This window comes from Rutidosis leptorrhynchoides, chromosome 4 (genome assembly GCF_046630445.1).
Source record: "Rutidosis leptorrhynchoides isolate AG116_Rl617_1_P2 chromosome 4, CSIRO_AGI_Rlap_v1, whole genome shotgun sequence".
Taxonomy (NCBI): Eukaryota; Viridiplantae; Streptophyta; class Magnoliopsida; order Asterales; family Asteraceae; genus Rutidosis; species Rutidosis leptorrhynchoides.
Window position 1 is genome coordinate 255,012,377 of NC_092336.1, and position 18,272 is coordinate 255,030,648.

General features: G+C 37.5%; 1 protein-coding gene across 1 annotated transcript; it reads left to right on the forward strand.

Annotated features, from left to right (window-relative positions):
* Window positions 1-9,701: 9,701 nt before the first annotated feature.
* Window positions 9,702-15,001, forward strand: LOC139844774 (G-type lectin S-receptor-like serine/threonine-protein kinase At4g27290). The gene is made up of 7 exons (XM_071834998.1): window positions 9,702-10,950; window positions 11,496-11,651; window positions 12,198-12,346; window positions 12,633-12,843; window positions 12,922-13,159; window positions 13,810-13,960; window positions 14,699-15,001. The coding sequence occupies exons 1-7, from the start codon at window positions 9,702-9,704 to the stop codon at window positions 14,999-15,001; spliced, it is 2,457 nt and encodes an 818-aa protein (XP_071691099.1).
* Window positions 15,002-18,272: the final 3,271 nt, after the last annotated feature.

Genomic DNA, 18,272 nt, shown 5'->3' on the forward strand with positions numbered 1-18,272 from the left:
CATTGAAATGCGGTAAAGAGGATCCTTAGATACATCAAGGGAACCTTAGATGTTGCATTATGTTATGGGGAACCAGAATTTATTGTCAAAGGGTATGTTGATTCAGATTATGCAGGTGATATGGATAAAAGTAAATCTACCACTGCACATGTTTTTACACTTTGTGCTGGAACAGTAAGCTGGGTTTCAAAACTGCAGTCAGTTGTGGTGACATCAACATAAGCAGAATATGTAGCAGCTACTCACGCTACTAAAGAGGCAGTATGGTTAAAGATGTTGTTGGAGGAACTCGGGCACAAACAAGAGATTATCACTCTATTTTGTAACAACCAGAGTGCCTTGCATCTTGTAAGGAATCCGGCATTTCATTCAAAGACAAAGCATATACGAGTTCAGTATCACTTCATTCATGAGAAAGTGGAAGAAGGAACCGTAGATGTGCAGAAAATTCATACTGATAATAATGTGCCTGATTTTCTAACAAAGTCAATCAACCGTGACAAGTTTATTTGGTACTGTTCCTCATGCGGCCTAGCAGAGACGTAAGCAACATCATTGGCAAGGAAGGATTATCGTGTGAAGATTGATTGAGCTTCAATCAAATCTTCAAGTGGGAGATTGTTGAAATAATAGTGGACGGCAGATGGTTGGTAAATGGTTGATATAGTCAAACACCACATGTATATTGTGGTAATATGATATTGGTTGGTGCCTACAATTTGTAGACAAATTTGACTGGCCAAAACTCCACCAACCCCAATTCTAGTAGTATAAATAAGAGCTTTAAGCAAGCTCATTTCTCATCCCAAAATTCATACATTCTCCACTGTACTAAAAGAGTTATTAGAGAGTTTGAGTGTTTAGTCTCCTAATTACAAGAGATATAAAGATTAGTGATTATCCTTGTAATTAGAGAGAAGTTGTAATTCCTATTATTCTTATTAGTGAAACGTTTCTTTCCTTGCCCGTGGTTTTTACCCTATTGGGGTTTTCCACGTTAAATCTCGGTGTCTCTTTATTGTCGCTATTTCAATTGTTACTAGCGGTTTGCTATAATTTCGGTGTCACTTTTCACAACAACCATTACACAACCGTAGCCGTATCTCTGAGTTCCAAGTCGTCTAACATCAGTTCTTATCGATTTCCAACTGTTACAAGTTCAATCTTAAGCGAATCGATATTTTCTTTTAAGTGTTTTCGATATAAAACACAATATCGAGGGTTCCGCCGTCGATATTGTCATAAAGATTAATTTATGCTGTAAAATCGATCCGATAGTTCCAATAAAGTATTTGTGTTTTTCAATGCTTTATATGCAGATTATATGGGTATAAAAGAACGGAGGTCCTTTGGGAAGCAATCTCTTGGCTCTCGAGTAGGAGGGACGATCTTATCTAGTCGCGGGTTCTATACCCGCGGGTGGAGTAGTGACTTCCTTCTAATCTAGGGTACAAGGAATGATTGTCTACACTCCACCTCCCCCATACCCTACATTCGTGGGATTAGGTATTGTTGTTGTTGTTGTTGATGGGTATAAAAGAACACAATTGGAAAAAAGTTAAATGTAGTCGATGAAGTTTACTTTAAAGTTGGCCAACTGTAAATGACCCGAATTCTAAAAAAGGCTTAAACTTTACAGCATCATATCGACGCCCATTTGTTAATTAGCTACTAAAACGGGCCGGCCGTCAGATGGCTATGGGAGGTGCAGATCGATGTGACTCAACCTCATGGGAACTAATCAAACAAAAAAAATGAAACGCTCTCTACGCTCTCTTCTCTCCCATCTATTGTCCTCACCGCCGGCAACCTATTCCGGTAACTAATTTACTGTTTTTTTTCTCTTATTGTTCTGTTTTTATTTTCTGTTTTCCTTTCCTATTGTCGATCTATACTCCACCATGTATCCATTCCACACATCTCTATTCACACCTAATACCAATGGCCGCCGGTCGAACACCTCCGGCACCACCTCCAATCACATCCATTACCACCCTGTCAATGAGGGCATCTGGGTTACCGTTGATAGAAATAATCGAAAACCACCATCTAAATCTTCCAACAACTCCAGTCCTCACAATTCGAAACCCAACATTACCAAATTAAACTCTTCCTCTAACCTAATATACAACCACTTCAAACAGAGGGAAGCCGCTATTAACCTCATCAAACAACACGGCAAACCTAATACCAACACGGCACCATCATTGAAACCCATTGATAAGACCCGTATCACCTCGTACATGTTTCAAAACTTTCCCGATAATTGGACCTCGGTTGACTTCTGGAATATCTTTAAGCAATATGGCAACATACATGAAGTCTACATCCCAAAAAAAACCCTCAAAAGTGGCAAAAAATTCGGTTTTGTTCGGTTTATAGATGTGCCTGAGTATCACAAGGATTCGCTTGCAAGACGTCTAAGTCTCGTTGTTGTTGGTGATTTCCTTCTCAAAGTCTACAAGGCATGGGATAATAACCCTAATGCCAACACAAAAACTAACCATAAACATACCGCCAAACCTGTAACTCCACGGCAATCAAAACCGTACGCTTTCAATACCACCGACGATCGTAGTTACAAGGAAGCAACCACCAATAAACAGTCTGCTACATCCAAAATCCCTGCAATTAAGGTAAACCACAACGAACCTCTTATCGATCTTTTGGGCCACGCGGTTATTGGTAAAGTCAAGGACCAAGAATATCTTGAATATTTCCACGAGATTTGTCAAAGCGAAAACCTTGACGGTTTCACTATCAAATATCTCGGGGGCCATGATATTATGCTTGTGTACGAGGATAAACGCCCGGCCCTCGATATGCTTAATAACCCGAGGCACCCATTATGGAATTGGCTAGATGATATTACCCCCTGGGACCCGGAAGAATACTCCAATTCTAGCCGGCTAGCTTATATTAATATTTTTGGTGTTCCGATCACTTGTTAGTTGGAGTCTACATTCCGTGATATTGCTTGTAATTGGGGTCAGGTCGTCGAAACCTTTAATTGCTCTATTACCAACGACTGTAACCAAGATCTATCTCACGGCTCGGTTATCATTAAAACTACGGACTTCAAACCTATTGACTGGCAAGCTATTATTATCCATGACGAATCCAAGCATGTCTCGACTTTTGTTAAAGAAGTGCAAAACTTCTCGATGTTTAACTATCACGATGACTTGCCTTACGAATCCAATTCGGATAATGGATCAGATATTAACGAACCGATTTCTGACGAGGATTCGAATATGGATGATGATGATCCAGTCGATGATATTCCTCACTTTGATCCCTCGGTACATAATCACGAAACACCTCATCCTGGAAACAACTTTGATCTAAAGTCCGGTGACATTTTACCGGAAAATACACCTTCTCCCCAACCTTCGAAACGCATGGATACCTGCAATTTCAACATTAACTCCCTAACTCCCCACATTAACTGCCCTAACGTCTCTGTCCCCTCATATGCCGCTACCCACGATGACATTAATGATACCATTAATACCCGTGACTCCACAGTACCCGAGTCATCATCTTACCCTACTGATAACCCAATTAACTATGATCCAACCATAGCCCAGGCAACGCAATGCCCAATTAATTGCTTTAAACCCACTCTATCTGATCCTATTGAGCCCAATTTATCCACCTCTCAGCCCAACACCCCACACCCCAATAACAATAGCCCATCAAACCACATCCCTGTTATTCCCGCCATCCAGAGCACTATCGACCCACCTTATCCAGACACTCCTAACCCTGAATCAATTACAAACGATCATAACTCCCCGAAACAGCATCAGCACATCTCGCCTGTGAACCTCATGCCTGACCCACCTCCTACACAATCCTCTGATCCATTTAACCTAGACGAATTACTCTCCATTGGCAAAGCCAGAACCAAAACGAAACAAAAATCCACTGCACGTGCAAAATCCATCTTGGTCCCAAAAGATAAAGATCACCCTTTCAAAAGATGTATCAAAGACGATATCCTTAAGAAGAACACCTCGAACCATATCCCACCTGTGGCCCCTCATCCTAATCCAAAAACTCGTCCTAGATCGAACATGCTCTATATCAAACACCTAGCCAGGAGTGGACAAAAATTAAGGTTTTCTCAATTATCGAATCGCGGCAAAACTCCAACCCACAGCTCGGAGAACACTTCTAGGCGTATCAACACCAAAGCCTCAGCAGGTTCCTCAAGAGACGCTAGCCTCGACACAAACGAATTCGGGCAAAGCATCGGTATCCGTTGGAACTCAAGGTAATCTCGTTCCTTACTCCTCGTTCATAATTTTTTGTTATAAATGTGTACGATCTCTCTTAATATCCGGGGTATTGGGCAAATGGGTAAAATCAGTTGGCTACAGCGTATTTGTAATAAAGAGAAACCCACAATTCTAGGGCTACAAGAAACTAAATGCGAACAAACCCAAGATAATATCATTGAATCATTCGGTGGAAACTCGGATTTCAAATTCGTACAAAAAGATTCGGTTGGTGCTTCAGGGGGTATCATTACGATATGGGATTGTTATATATTCTCCTTCGATTATGCTATCGAGGGAGAATTTTTCCTTGCTATATGCGGGTCATGGGCGGGGTATGACTCAAAGATCGCTCTTATCAACGTCTACGGCCCACATTCCCCATCCAAGAAAATCAGACTATGGTCAGAACTATCCTCTCTCGTAAACTCTCTCACGTTCCCATTCATCATCTTCGGTGATTTTAATGAAGTCAGAAATATTTCTGAACGCATGAACTGTGAATTTAATCAACATTGGGCTAATAACTTTAACAATTTCATTAGCAATTCCGGTCTCATTGATCTGCCACTCGGCGGAAAAAAATTCACTCGAATCTGTATAAAAAGAATGAAGTTTAGTAAACTAGACAGATTCCTTGTCTCCGATGAAATCCTCAAACTGTGGCCTAACATCTCCTCCAAAACTCTTGACCGTGACCTCTCGGACCACTGCCCCATACTCCTTAGGAATACCTTTGCTGACTCCGGACCTAAACCTATTCGCGTTTTTAACACATGGCTCGACCTTAAAGATGCTGATTCCGTCATTACTCGGGCATGGTCACTCCCAACGACTGGAAACCGCCCTGACTGTGTATTTCGTAACAAACTCAAAAATGTAAAAATGGAACTCAAAAAACATAGTACACAACTTGATAACATCGACTCCCAAATCCAAGATCACCTTAATGCAATCAACGAATGGGAAGCCATTGCTGAATCTAGACCTTTGTCCGAAACAGAGAAAAATAATTGGTTAAATGAAAAATTCTCTCACCTCGAAAAAGAAAAAACTAAAACCAACATGCTAAAACAAAAATCAAGAATTAAATGGGCCCTCGAAGGCGATGAAAACTCAAAATACTTCCATAATTACATTAAAAAACGCACAAGTAAAAACAACATACACGGCATATCCATTAACGGATCCTGGATCGAAGACCCCAACGTCATAAAACAAGAAACATACCTCTACTACAAAAACCTCTTCAAATCCAATAACCTTAATAACCATTGCCCCTTCGATAATGCTCCCCACCTTCAATACATCTCCCCCCAGGATAATCTCATACTCGAATCTGAACTCAACGAAAAAGAAATCTGGGACGCACTCTCCAATTGTGATAGCTCTAAGGCGCCCGGTCCCGACGGCTTTAATATGAAATTCTTTAAGAAATACTGGGACCTTATTAAACACGATCTCATTAAAGCACTCGAATGGTTTTGGACCAACTCCGAAATCTCCAAAGGCTGCAATGCATCTTTCTTCACCCTCATACCCAAAAAACCTAATCCCATCGGTTTGAACGAATACCGTCCTATTTGTCTTATCGGCAGTTATTATAAAATTCTAACCAAAATCCTCTCTAATCGCCTCGCCAAAGTCATCCACAAGGTCATTGGGGTAGAACAAACAGCCTTCCTCAAAGGTCGCAACATCCTAGACAGCGTTCTTATTGCAAACGAAATTATCGACGAACTTAAACGAAAAAAATGCAAAGGTCTGATTTTTAAAGTTGATTTTGAAAAAGCTTTTGACTGCATCGAATGGAACTTTCTGTTTAATACCATGCACTACATGGGATTTGGTCCGAAATGGATTAATCTCATTCGTGCGTGCCTTTCGTCCTCATCCATTTCCATCCTTGTTAATGGCTCTCCCACAATGGAATTCTCCCCTGAAAGGGGCATTCGCCAAGGTGATCCCATCTCACCTTTTCTCTTTATCATCGTCTCTGAAGGACTCAACATTCTTACTAAACGGGCACTTTCTAATGGCCATATTCATGGTATCAATGTAGGGAATGACAACGTCACGGTCACCCACCTACAGTATGCCGACGACACCATCTTTTTCGGAGAATGGAGTAAAAGGAACGCCAAAAACATTTCCAAACTCCTTAAATGCTTCGAGAAAATCTCTGGACTCAAAGTCAATTTTCGAAAAAGTAAACTTTTCGGTATCGGAACTTCCCCTCCCGAAACCGAAGAAATGGCAAACTACATTAACTGTTCTACCGGTATCACTCCCTTCACATATCTCGGCCTTCCTATCGGTATCCCCTCATCACACCCTTCATCTTGGCATCCTATTGTGGAAAAGTTTGATAAAAGGCTTTCCGATTGGGCTGCCAAAACCGTATCTTTCGGAGGTCGGCTCACCCTCATTAAATCCATACTAAGTAGTATACCGCTCTACTACTTCTCTCTCTTCCATGCACCTACCTCCATCCTTAATCTCCTTGAGGCCAAAAGACGCAAATTCTTTTGGGGTGGGACATCCTCTGAAAACAAAATTAATTGGGTAAAATGGGATCAAATTCTACTTCCTTACGAAAACGGTGGGTTAAACGTGGGTTCCCTATTTAGCAAAAATATCTCACTACTATGCAAATGGTGGTGGCGTTTTAAAAACGAGGAAAATGCGCTTTGGGTTAAAATTATCACAAGTATATACGGGAAAGGGGGAGGGTTGGAATTTGACGTTTCTTGCAGGAATATTTCAGGTCGCACAGTTTGGAAAGAAATCATCAAAGCTGGCAAGGTTGCGAACAAATGCGGGACTTCCTTCTCTACTGCCATCACAAAATGCCTCGGAAATGGTGACTCTATTAAATTTTGGAATGACATTTGGTTTGGGTCGGAACGTTTCAGCACACTTTTCCACAGGTTATACATGCTCGAGTCCAATAAAGAAGCAACAGTCGCTGAAAGAATCACGCAAAATAATGGACTTTCACTCGGTAATTGGTGCTGGTCACGATCTCCATACGGCCGTGTTCTCAATGAATTAACTGAACTAAACAATATAATTTCCTCCGTGACATTGTCCGAAAAACCCGACTCTTGGAAATGTTCTCTCGACCCTTCGGGCACGTACACCACCAAATCTATGGCACACTTGATAAACTCCCTTAAGCTTGGTGGTAATACCCTCAACATGACGATTCCCCGCAACAATCTACTACCACAAAAAGTCTTCATTTTCATATGGCGAGCATTTCAAAAAAAGATACCTACTAGATTCGAATTAGACAAACGTGGTATTGAACTCGACTCCATCCTTTGCCCTTTATGCGAATCGGACATAGAAACCATTGAGCATTCTCTTGTTCTTTGTCCAAAATCGGCCCAAATATGAAAACACGTACTAGATTGGTGGAACCAAGACCACTCACTAATTTCAAACCTTAATGACGCTATCATCAATAAGCAAACTTTCACACACAACAATCTCGGCTCTTCAATATGGCAAGCAACCAAATGGATTACATGTTACATGTTATGGAAACATAGAAACGCAAAAGTATTCTCCAAAAAAGTCTGGTCCATTGCATCGATCCTCTCCGAAATTCAATCTCAAAGTTTTAGCTGGATCTCCAAAAGATTGAGTAAAAAGAAACCTATCATATGGCACCAATGGCTCATCAATCCTTCATTCTTTGTGGCGGATCCCCCACATCGTGTCGGCATCGGTTGATACGCTCCTACTCTCAAGCGTAGCCCTCGAATACTATATCTTCTACTGAGGGTTCGATTAATCGGGTTAGTCTGTAGTAACTTTGTTGGCGCTTGATCGTCACTGTTCCTCTCTCTACCCCGGCTTGTTTTTTCAAGTTCTTATGCCCTCGCTAGTCTTTATGGTATCCGACGGCTACCCTCATAATTTAGTTCCCCACAACATGTATCTCCATTTCATTGTATAGATGAGTATAGGATCTTGTAATTAAATATTCCATTAATAATAATATATTTTGCTTTTCAAAAAAAAAAAAAAAAAAAAAAAAAAAAAAAACCTCATGGGAACTAAATAACAATGTATGGTCTATTAATTATATATCCACATGACTATCACAAATCAACAAATATATGTTTATTTATTTGTGGGAAGAAAATTATTAAAATATTTTTATATCCCAGAAGTCTGCTTTTTTGTTGCTTTAGATTCAAGGCTGCTTTGTATTTTCTCTCATGTGGGTATTATACATTTATACCTAATTCATTTTTAACTACTGGAAAAACAGTAATAAGGACAAGAATTGCACAATTGGTTGCTGTAATACTGAATGTTTAGTCCCCAAGATATAATAATAACAAATATTAATTTTGCTTGGATATTTGTATCAAATTTTTTTAGTACTTGTTTAATCACCTCTAGGGAGCCTTCATCCCACATTGTATTCAAGGTGTTTTGATAAAATTGTGAGCTTGAACGTGTACATGACCTACTATATTTTTAGCACTAGCAGCATATCCTTTTTCTAATTGTACATTATCTAGTTTGATTTTATAAACTTCATATACTTCTTTAGTTTGAAATTTACTTTATGTCTAAATTTACTTTTATAAATTTACTTTTATGTCTAAGAGACTAAAAAATGTAAAATTTTGATTGATTATATTTGTATGAAGCTGTCACCATTTTGGTGATATCTTCTTCGTACCAACTCTGATTTAATTTATTCTAAAGCTTAAACACTAATAACTTAAATGACTATAAGATTCATTTTTATTGGGGTCAAAGCCCCTCCCTGCCCCTGAAAAGCTTCGTCCTTGCCTGCAGTATATTAAGGAAATTAGAAGAACAGTTAATTTCATGCTTAGACAGATTATGAAAATCAAACTAGTACTAATAAAGTATTATCTAATATCATATCTCTGATTTGACATGGCACATAAGATATCATTAGTATAAACAATGTCTATCCACATGGTTGTTTGTCTTCATCTAATAGACACTCCATCACAGTTGTTTGTAATATTTCCTTACTAATTTAATACACTATTTATAAACTGCATAACTCATTACAGATCAAAAGTTATAGTGTTAAAATTTTTCTGTGTTTTCCTAAGTTTCCGATATGTTCCCACTGTCCATGATTGTCTAACTAAGCTGTTTACTTCAGCCAATAAGGTCTTCAATCCTTTTCAACTGAGGGTAAGCTCTGAGCAAAAGTCATGGTTAACTACATTACAATATTATGCTAATCAACTTCATTAGTTGTCTGTTATCGTTTAGTCAAAATCGACTATTTTGAATACTCTTTTGTCTAGATTATGTACATATATATAGGACTACTGGTAATTAACTAATTACCTCTTCCAAGTAGAGACTATTTTTACGCACGTTTCGAATTTTTATGCATACCTGCATAAGATGAGAACTTTGTTGCTTCTCGTTCTTCTAAATTTGTTCTTTTTTCTAAATTTACAAACCTCCTTTTCGACGGACACCTTGAAACCAAAAGAATACTTCGTTGATGGCTTTACTTTAATTTCTTCAAACCAAAGATTTGAATTTGGTTTCTTTAGTCCTGGTAATGGTTCTTCAGGCAATTTATATCTCGGAATTTGGTATTACAATCTTCCGTTAACTGTAGTTTGGGTGGCCAATAGAAACAACCCAATTCGTGATTCGTTTGGACAAGTTACTTTAACTGAAAACGGCGTTTTAACACTTTATAATCGCTCATTGGGTTCTGTATGGTCGACTAATAAACTACCCATCGATAGTACTTTTACTCCTGTTCTACAGTTACTAGATTCGGGTAATCTTGTAATAAGAGATGACGGAAGGAACAAAACCGTTTTCTGGGAAAGTTTCGATTATCCGACAGACACACTTTTACCAGATTCGAAACTTGGTTTGAACAGGTTCATTACATCCTGGAAAAACAGTGAAGATGCTTCGGAAGGCGACTTTTCGTTTAGTTTGGATCCACCCGAAGCTCCACAGTTGGTTGTACGAAGCGGGTCAAAAAAGTTATTTAGATGGGGCCCGTTTGACGGGAGTGAGTTCAGTGGAATGGATACTATTACCACAAATTCGTTATTCCAAACTGTGTATGTTTACAATAAACAAGATCAATATTTCAAATACGAAATGTTGGATGACTCCATTATGCCTAGATTAGTGATTTCACCGATGGGGTTAATTCAGTATTTTACATGGAGGGTTAACATCAGTAAAGAATGGAACTCATTAGCAACGATTAACAGTGATCCGTGTGATAATTACGCGAAATGTGGGGTTTATGGAAGCTGTTATTCGTTAAGTGCATGCAAGTGTTTGAGTGGGTTTACGCCTGCTTCACCAAAAGATTGGGGTTTATATAGTTACGCAGGTGGTTGTAGGAGGAAACACGAACTTAATTGTAGTCGTCACGACGGATTTGTTAAATATAGTGGGTTGAAATTTCCTGATAATCCAAGTGTTTTGGGAAATTATACGGATCATGAATGTGAAGCGAGATGTTTGAAAAATTGTAGTTGTATGGCGTATGCTAATGTGGTTCCTTATGGTAATGGTAGTTATTGCGTCGTTTGGATTGGTGATTTGGTTGATTTGAAGTATTTTCCAAATGGCGGGGACCAAATTAACATACGGATGGCCCGCGCTGAATTGAGTAAGTTATCGATTGATCTTAACGCTCTCATTGTGTTGCATCAATTTATTAGATCTTAAACCTTTTGTTTTGTCAAATATTTTCTCACTTAAAATTATACAGAATTATACATATGAAAAGAAATTGAATAGATCATCTCTTTGTTTTTTTTTTTTTGGAGCGTGCGTTTGATTGCCTCCATTCATTCAGTGTGTTTTTAAAATCTGAATGAATAATGATTATGAAACATTTATTGTCGTTCAGAACTAAGTCAAATAAAACCCTTTAAATCGAATCATTCGGTGTTCAATCATTGTGTTTTATGAAAAGCATCCTAATTGTGAAGTTTTATATATATGAACTTTTAATAAATTTTCAAATTTGATGAAGATTGTTAACTTTTATGTCTGCATTAAGTTTGATATAGTTCTATTCAAAAGCTCACTAAGTAAAATTCAGGGCAACTCGTTTTATAGTTTTGGCTGTATAACATTTGATCTTTGCTTTCAGGCACTTGTATTAGATTTACTTATATTAGTTGTTTTATTGTTAATTAAAATTCTCAGACTCCATTGCTGGTGCTAAGAGGAAACGTATAAGAATTAAGATTGTAAGTGTAGTAACAGTGTTGGTAATATTATTTCTAACTGCTGGTGTCATATTGTACTTCGGTTGGATAATACGACAAAGAAGAAAAGATCGAATTAGTCGGAACTCTAAAGGTACTCTTTCAACCTAATCTACTTGCTAAGACCACCGATTACAAAGAGTGTGACATGGAGTAAAATTTGATGTTCTGGGGAGGAAAGAGAAGATTTTGACTGTGACATAGCAGTGTCAAATTTTGAAACTATGGTTAAAGTCAAATTTGGGTGTCAATTTTGAGTAAAAAGGTTTTAGGTGATATGGTAAAATATGATTGAAAGTTGGGTGAAAAGAAACAAATAAATAAAGTAAAAATGAGGTGTCAAAATTTGATTGGTGTCAAATGCTCCCATCATGAAATAAACTGACGCCCCGAAAATGTCAAATTTGATGCCCCGTAACAGGTTTTAGGGATGTCAAATTTCGCCACCTCAATGCAAAAGTGAATCTGACGCCCCATAAGGGGTGGTCTAGTCTAATATCTAACACTGCTCAATTGCAACACTGCCTAATCTAGTTTCAAGATCACGAGTTGTCTAAATATTTGACTACAAGACTCACATTTGGAACTCTTTATGTTACTATGCTGTACTGAACATGTTTATTGTATCACTTTGTAACAGCTCAACACAGTGGGAGTTTTCAATATGTCGAAGATCAAGATTCGGGTTTTCAGTTACCTCTTTACGATCTTGAAACCCTTCTTCTTGCGTGTAACAACTTTTCGGAAAGAAATAAGATCGGACAAGGTGGATTTGGTTCAGTCTACAAGGTAACTCTTCATGTAGTGTTTGTAAGACTTTTGGACAAATAGATAGATGAATGTTCACATCACATGTTTTTTGCATGATGAGTCATGGATCTCTTGAGTGCAAGTCTTTTGTGGTGTCAAAATGGTTTGGTGGGCAATGGGCCAAAACTGTAAATTTTAACCCACTGAAATATAACCTGAATTGAACCAAATTCAAACAACTCTGTCACCTCCAATTTTTCTCATTGTAAAAGTTGTGTTTTACATTAAGTTTGCTTACTTTATTTCTCAATCTATTATGCCATAGGGTGAATTATCAAATGGACAAGAAATAGCAGTTAAAAGGCTTGCAGAGAAGTCACTACAAGGCGTCGAAGAATTAAAGAATGAGATTATTTTAATTGGAAAGTTACAACATCGTAACCTTGTTAAGCTTTTGGGTTGCTGTATTGAAGGGGACGAAACAATGCTAGTCTACGAATATCTACCAAATAAAAGTTTAAATAATTTCATTTATGGTATGTTATATACCCTTTCATATTTTTGTAACACTATAACTTAAATCTTGATCCTATATAACTTAATTGATTACACAGATAAACCTAGACGAAGACAACTAACATGGAGAAAGCGATACCATATAATTAAGGGTATCGCACGAGGTTTACTTTATCTTCATCAAGATTCAAGGTTGAGAATCATCCACAGAGATCTTAAAACTAGTAACATCTTACTAGATAGCGAGTTGAACCCGAAAATTTCAGACTTTGGTATCGCTCGTATATTTGGGACAAATCAAATTCAAGAAATGACCAAGAGAATAATTGGGACATAGTAAGTTTACCTTACTTTCATACGATTTATTTCTTTTAGACGTAATTCATTTTTTAAAGCTTCAATAACTTATTTTGAGCAATAATTCATGTACTATGCTATGCATTTGAGAAAACAGTCTATCTAATCTAATACTAAAACAAAGTATGCAACTTTCTTATATAAAAAAAAAAAAAAAATACAGTAGTGCATGAGAATGAGCTTAACTTTAGCCCAAACTCTATAGTGTGTATTCAACTTCATTTTGGAATATTGTGCGCATCCAACTTTCAAAAATCGTATAGTATGTAATGGTACTTATGCTGACGTGTTATCCGTGTAATGTGTCACGTGACATGCATATAAGTTGTCACAATATCATAAGTACTACATGATACATACAATAGCGATATATAAAAGTTAGATGCACACAATAGACCAAAATGAAGCTGAACAAAATAAAGTTAAATATACATTGTAAAGTAAGGGCTAAAGTTAATGGATTCTAAGGCACTAATCCTGAAAAAATATGTATAATTGCAACACTTGAGAATGGCATGAGCAACTTATAACCCCTTTGACCTGTCCTTTTTAGCTATTTATCGGTGTACTACTTTGACCCAATTGCTGTAACTTTTAATTAAGTTGAGTAACTAATTCGTTTAATGCAGTGGATATATGTCTCCAGAGTATGCAATGAATGGTCATTACTCGGTGAAATCGGATGTTTACAGCTTCGGTGTTATTGTTTTGGAAATTATAAGCAGCCAGAAGAATTGGGCATTTCATCATCCTGATCATGATCTAAACCTTTTAGGACATGTAAGTTCTATACATGACTACTCTAACATCAGTTGCTACTACTTATATCTAATTACTTATTCAAATTTAGAAAATATATAATGTATACATCTATTACTTATTCATTATAACGACTGGTATTTATGCTGACATCACAAGTGACAATCATATAAGTTGGCATGTCATCTCACATTATCATAACCTGTTGTGTTGGCACCCAGTGGCGAAAACCGAAATTTTTGGGGGCAAAATCTGGAGGCTTTGAGGACAAAATATGAAAATTTTTGGGCAAAAAAAAAAAAAAATCCACCAGGGGCAAAATGAAAAAACCCAAATTTTTTGCACTAAAAAATGAAAATCCACTGGAGGCAGGGCTGTTTCTGCCACTGTTGGCACCAGTGTACAAGCTATAAAAGGACAATAAAAGTACGATACATAAACTATAAACTTTTAAAAATGAATACACCTATATGAAATTTATTAAAATCAGAACGCATGAATTAGTAAACGAATAAGATCGGCCAAAAGTAGTCATGTAAGTTCTATACATGACTACTCTAACATCAGTTTTTAGTAAGGTTTGAACCCAATTCTCTTCTGAGGATCAAGATCCCAACTACCATGTTATCTTGTGATGATTGGGTTGTTAAGTGTTAAATTGGTTCTTTTAAATATGTTAGTTCAATCAGTAAAAAAGAACCTTTTTTTTTCTTTTTTCCTTTTGTGCTTACCAAGTGTTTGATGAAATATTTGACTCAGACATGGATGCTTTGGAACAAGAGACGGCCATTAGAGATGCTAGACCCAATTATACAAGAGCCATCTTTCAGTGAACAAGTTACAAGATGCATTCATGTTGCTCTATTGTGTGTGCAACAATATCCTGAAGATCGGCCAAAAATGTCAACGGTATACGCCATGTTAAGTTACGATAATATGGAGTTACCCGAACCAAAGGAACCAGGTTTTTGCAGGGAAAGTAATCCGAGAAAGTTTGATACATCTCCTAGTGATTCAAGTACAGTTAATGAAGTTACTATGACTACGATGGGTGGACGCTAAATTTGCATGTTTTCTAGCATGTGTGTGTATTAATCTTAGTGTGCTTTCTAACAACTTAATATCATTATTCTAGTTTTGAAGTTTAATAATTCGTGAACTTCAAATTTATGACCTCATGCTTATAAAGAATTTTATGATTTTGATATTTCATTTTTAAACCATCGGGGATGACCCATTAATTGGTGTCTCCGAGTTGGAATTCTAACTATTGAATCCATTGTAGTGGGCTAGTGGCTATAGATATGGTCGAGACGATCCTAACGTAGAAAACTTTGATTTGCTTATACGTTTACCCGGATTAGTTTATTAGAGCAAGGTGTCCGTAATTCATTTCGGTATCCATTTCAAGGTCGAAAATGGACCTCGAAATGACATGGGTGGAGATGTCCCGAATTTTGGTGTCCATTCCAACCAACCGATACTTTTTTAAATTGGGCCCCACCCTTTACTCATCATCCACTGTCTTTGGCACGACTTCGGGTAATCGACAGTGAACCAATGCAGAAGCGACGGTGGTGGGGGTGTGGAACTGACCTTTGGCCGGTTGGCGACGCCGAACTGACGGTGTCGACACCATGTGCTCGGTAAGAATAATTCTGAGACGTACATTTAATTAAGTTTATTTATTCTAATTAGTGATATTAAAAAAAGGCAAAAGTGTACAAGAAGAAGTTCAAACATAAACTAGGCCCTATTTAATTGGTCAAACTTGTAAATGACAAAGTTCAAATCACAAGTTTATCTTCTTTTAATTAATGAGAAAATGTGACTTTGATTAAATTCATAATTTTACTTGATGCATGCTATTGCTAAAGGAGTAGTTTACCTTGATGTTTTTCATTTTGATCTCATCGTAGATAAATACACGGATTACATTAGCTATTTTAGGATAATGTGACAAATTTTCCAACACATTAGAAAGTGATATGTATGTTTAACTAACAACTGATATACCAATACCAATATAATTAAAATAATTACTAGATATGTACGACTATACAACGTTGACTATTATTACTCCCCTGCAATTGTAGCAATCGGTTCCCGAATGTATAAACTGGATCGAAATTCTTCGAATAATATACATGGTAACCCTTTTGTGAATATGTTGGCTATTTGAAACCGTGTAGATACATGTAGAAATCGGACCTCGTTGCGTGAAACTCTTTCTCGAACAAAGTGAATGTTGAGTTCGATGTGTTTTATTCGTTGATTATGAACTGGATTACCCGATAAATAAATTGCACCGATATTATCACAAAAAACGAGTGTGGCCTTCGAGATTGGACAACATAGTTCGAGTAGTAAATTACATAACCAACATGATTTGGCAACCACATTTCCAACCCCTCGGTATTCCGCATCGGCACCTGAACAAGAAATAGTAGGTTGTCGCTTAGAAGACCATGAGATGAAGTTGTCACCCAAATATACACAATATCCCAAGGTGGACCGTCTAATGTCGGGGCACCCGACTGAATCAACATCTATATAAAACACAAGAGATTGCGAGGCAGACTTTGTGATGACAATGTCGTGAGAGATTGTCCCCTGAATATAACGAATTATACGTTTGAGAGAAAGCATGTGCGCCTCATGTGGAGCGTGCATATGTAGACAGATTTGTTATACTACGTATGATATGTCGGGTCTAGTAAAGATCAAGTATTCCAAGGCCCTAGTAAGACTTCGATAGTAAGAAGGATTCAGATAAGGATCACCTAGTGAAGCACTCTGTTTAGCTCATGTATCCACAGGTGTCGAGACAGGATTGCACAAGGTCATTTCTACTCGAAAAGTTATGGCACGCACATAAGCGCTTTGGTTCAAGAATAGTCCATTATTGTTGCGAGATACTGAAATGTCGAGAAATGAACTTAACGGGCCTAAGTCTTTCATAAAAAATTCCTTTGAAAGTTTACACATAAGGTGATCACGCAATAGGTTACAGGATCTAGCTAGGATTATATCGTCCGCATATAAAAGTAAGTAAGCAATGTCCATACCCTTGTGATACACAAAAAGAGAGTGATCACATTTGCTATGAGTGAAGTAAATAATGTGAAGAAAATTTACAAATCGTTGATACTTGGTGCTTGCTTAAAGCCGTAAAGAGAGCACTTAAGCAAGCGCGTGATTAGGTCGACAATGATCCTTAAAAATGATGGGTTGTTCCTTGAATATATCAAATTATACATAATTCTCCAATGTTCTTTGTATTAATTATTTACTGTGGATAATACTACGACTTACTCATGTTACTCTACAATAGAAAAGTAATTTGCGACTGACCGGTTGTTGAGTCCCCTACAGAATTTAGGATTTAACTATGACAAAACATAGTTATAAACACTAGTCGTAATGTGCAGGCCAGAATAAGTTTATTTATTTGTTAAATAGCATTGTTTGCTGTGTCTAAGTGTTTAGTATAATGCCTTCACTATCAGCACAAGATAGTTTAAGCTTCAAGGTTACTTTCGACTAGCATGAGATGTATTCAGAACCATCAAGAGAAATCCTAGTAGAACCGGTAACTGAAGAACCAGCAGAGGTTGGAGCAGCAAACAACAATTACACAAATCGTGCTCTATTAAAAGAATGATCTTTTCCTATGTTGTCTACATCAATTGACACTATTCAACTGACATCGAAGACGAAGTTGAACAGAGAAGGACACGAGTCGGCGGCTGACAAGTGACCTTACATGACCACAAAGGAATGCAGAAGATAAAGCCCACGGAACCCCACATTTCATTTGTTTAATCAAAAGGAATGTCCAAAGGTGTGTTCCTGCAATTAGCTATCAAAGAAGGAAAGGGAGATCAGGTGCTTCCTGACACAGTTGTTAGGACCCCGAAATGTATATAGTGTTAATGTGAAACAAGCCTAAATGATGGTTCCTTAGAAGAGGGCTATATAAGGAACCTAAGTAGTTCTAATTAGATAGCCATTGCATTGAAAACTAGTTTAAGAAGCTGTGGTATGTAAATTTACCGATTCTCTCTAATACCGAGTCTGTTCTTACCTTACCGAGTCTCACTCAATCTTATCACATCTTCAGTTCTCACTATGATCTAACCTATCATTTGGTATCAGAGCTTCCAGGGAGTGATATTACATCACTTTATCCATCCAGAGATTGAAGATTACAAAATCTATTCACTCTTGGTTAGATTGAATCACATTCGCTATCATCGATTGTGATAATCTGACGTTTAGATTCTTGTGATAAGTTCAGCGAAGGTTTATTAGGTATATTAGAAAGAGTTTT

What these genes read in the sequence shown, in the direction of transcription:
- LOC139844774 (XM_071834998.1), top strand. Translation starts at nt 9,702, where the DNA reads ATGAGAACTTTGTTGCTTCTCGTTCTTCTAAATTTGTTCTTTTTTCTA. An exon ending in AATTAGTCGGAACTCTAAAG is followed by an intron (nt 11,652 to 12,197) that starts GTACTCTTTCAA and finishes ACTTTGTAACAG; the next exon opens with CTCAACACAGTGGGAGTTTT. An exon ending in ATCTAAACCTTTTAGGACAT is followed by an intron (nt 13,961 to 14,698) that starts GTAAGTTCTATA and finishes TATTTGACTCAG; the next exon opens with ACATGGATGCTTTGGAACAA.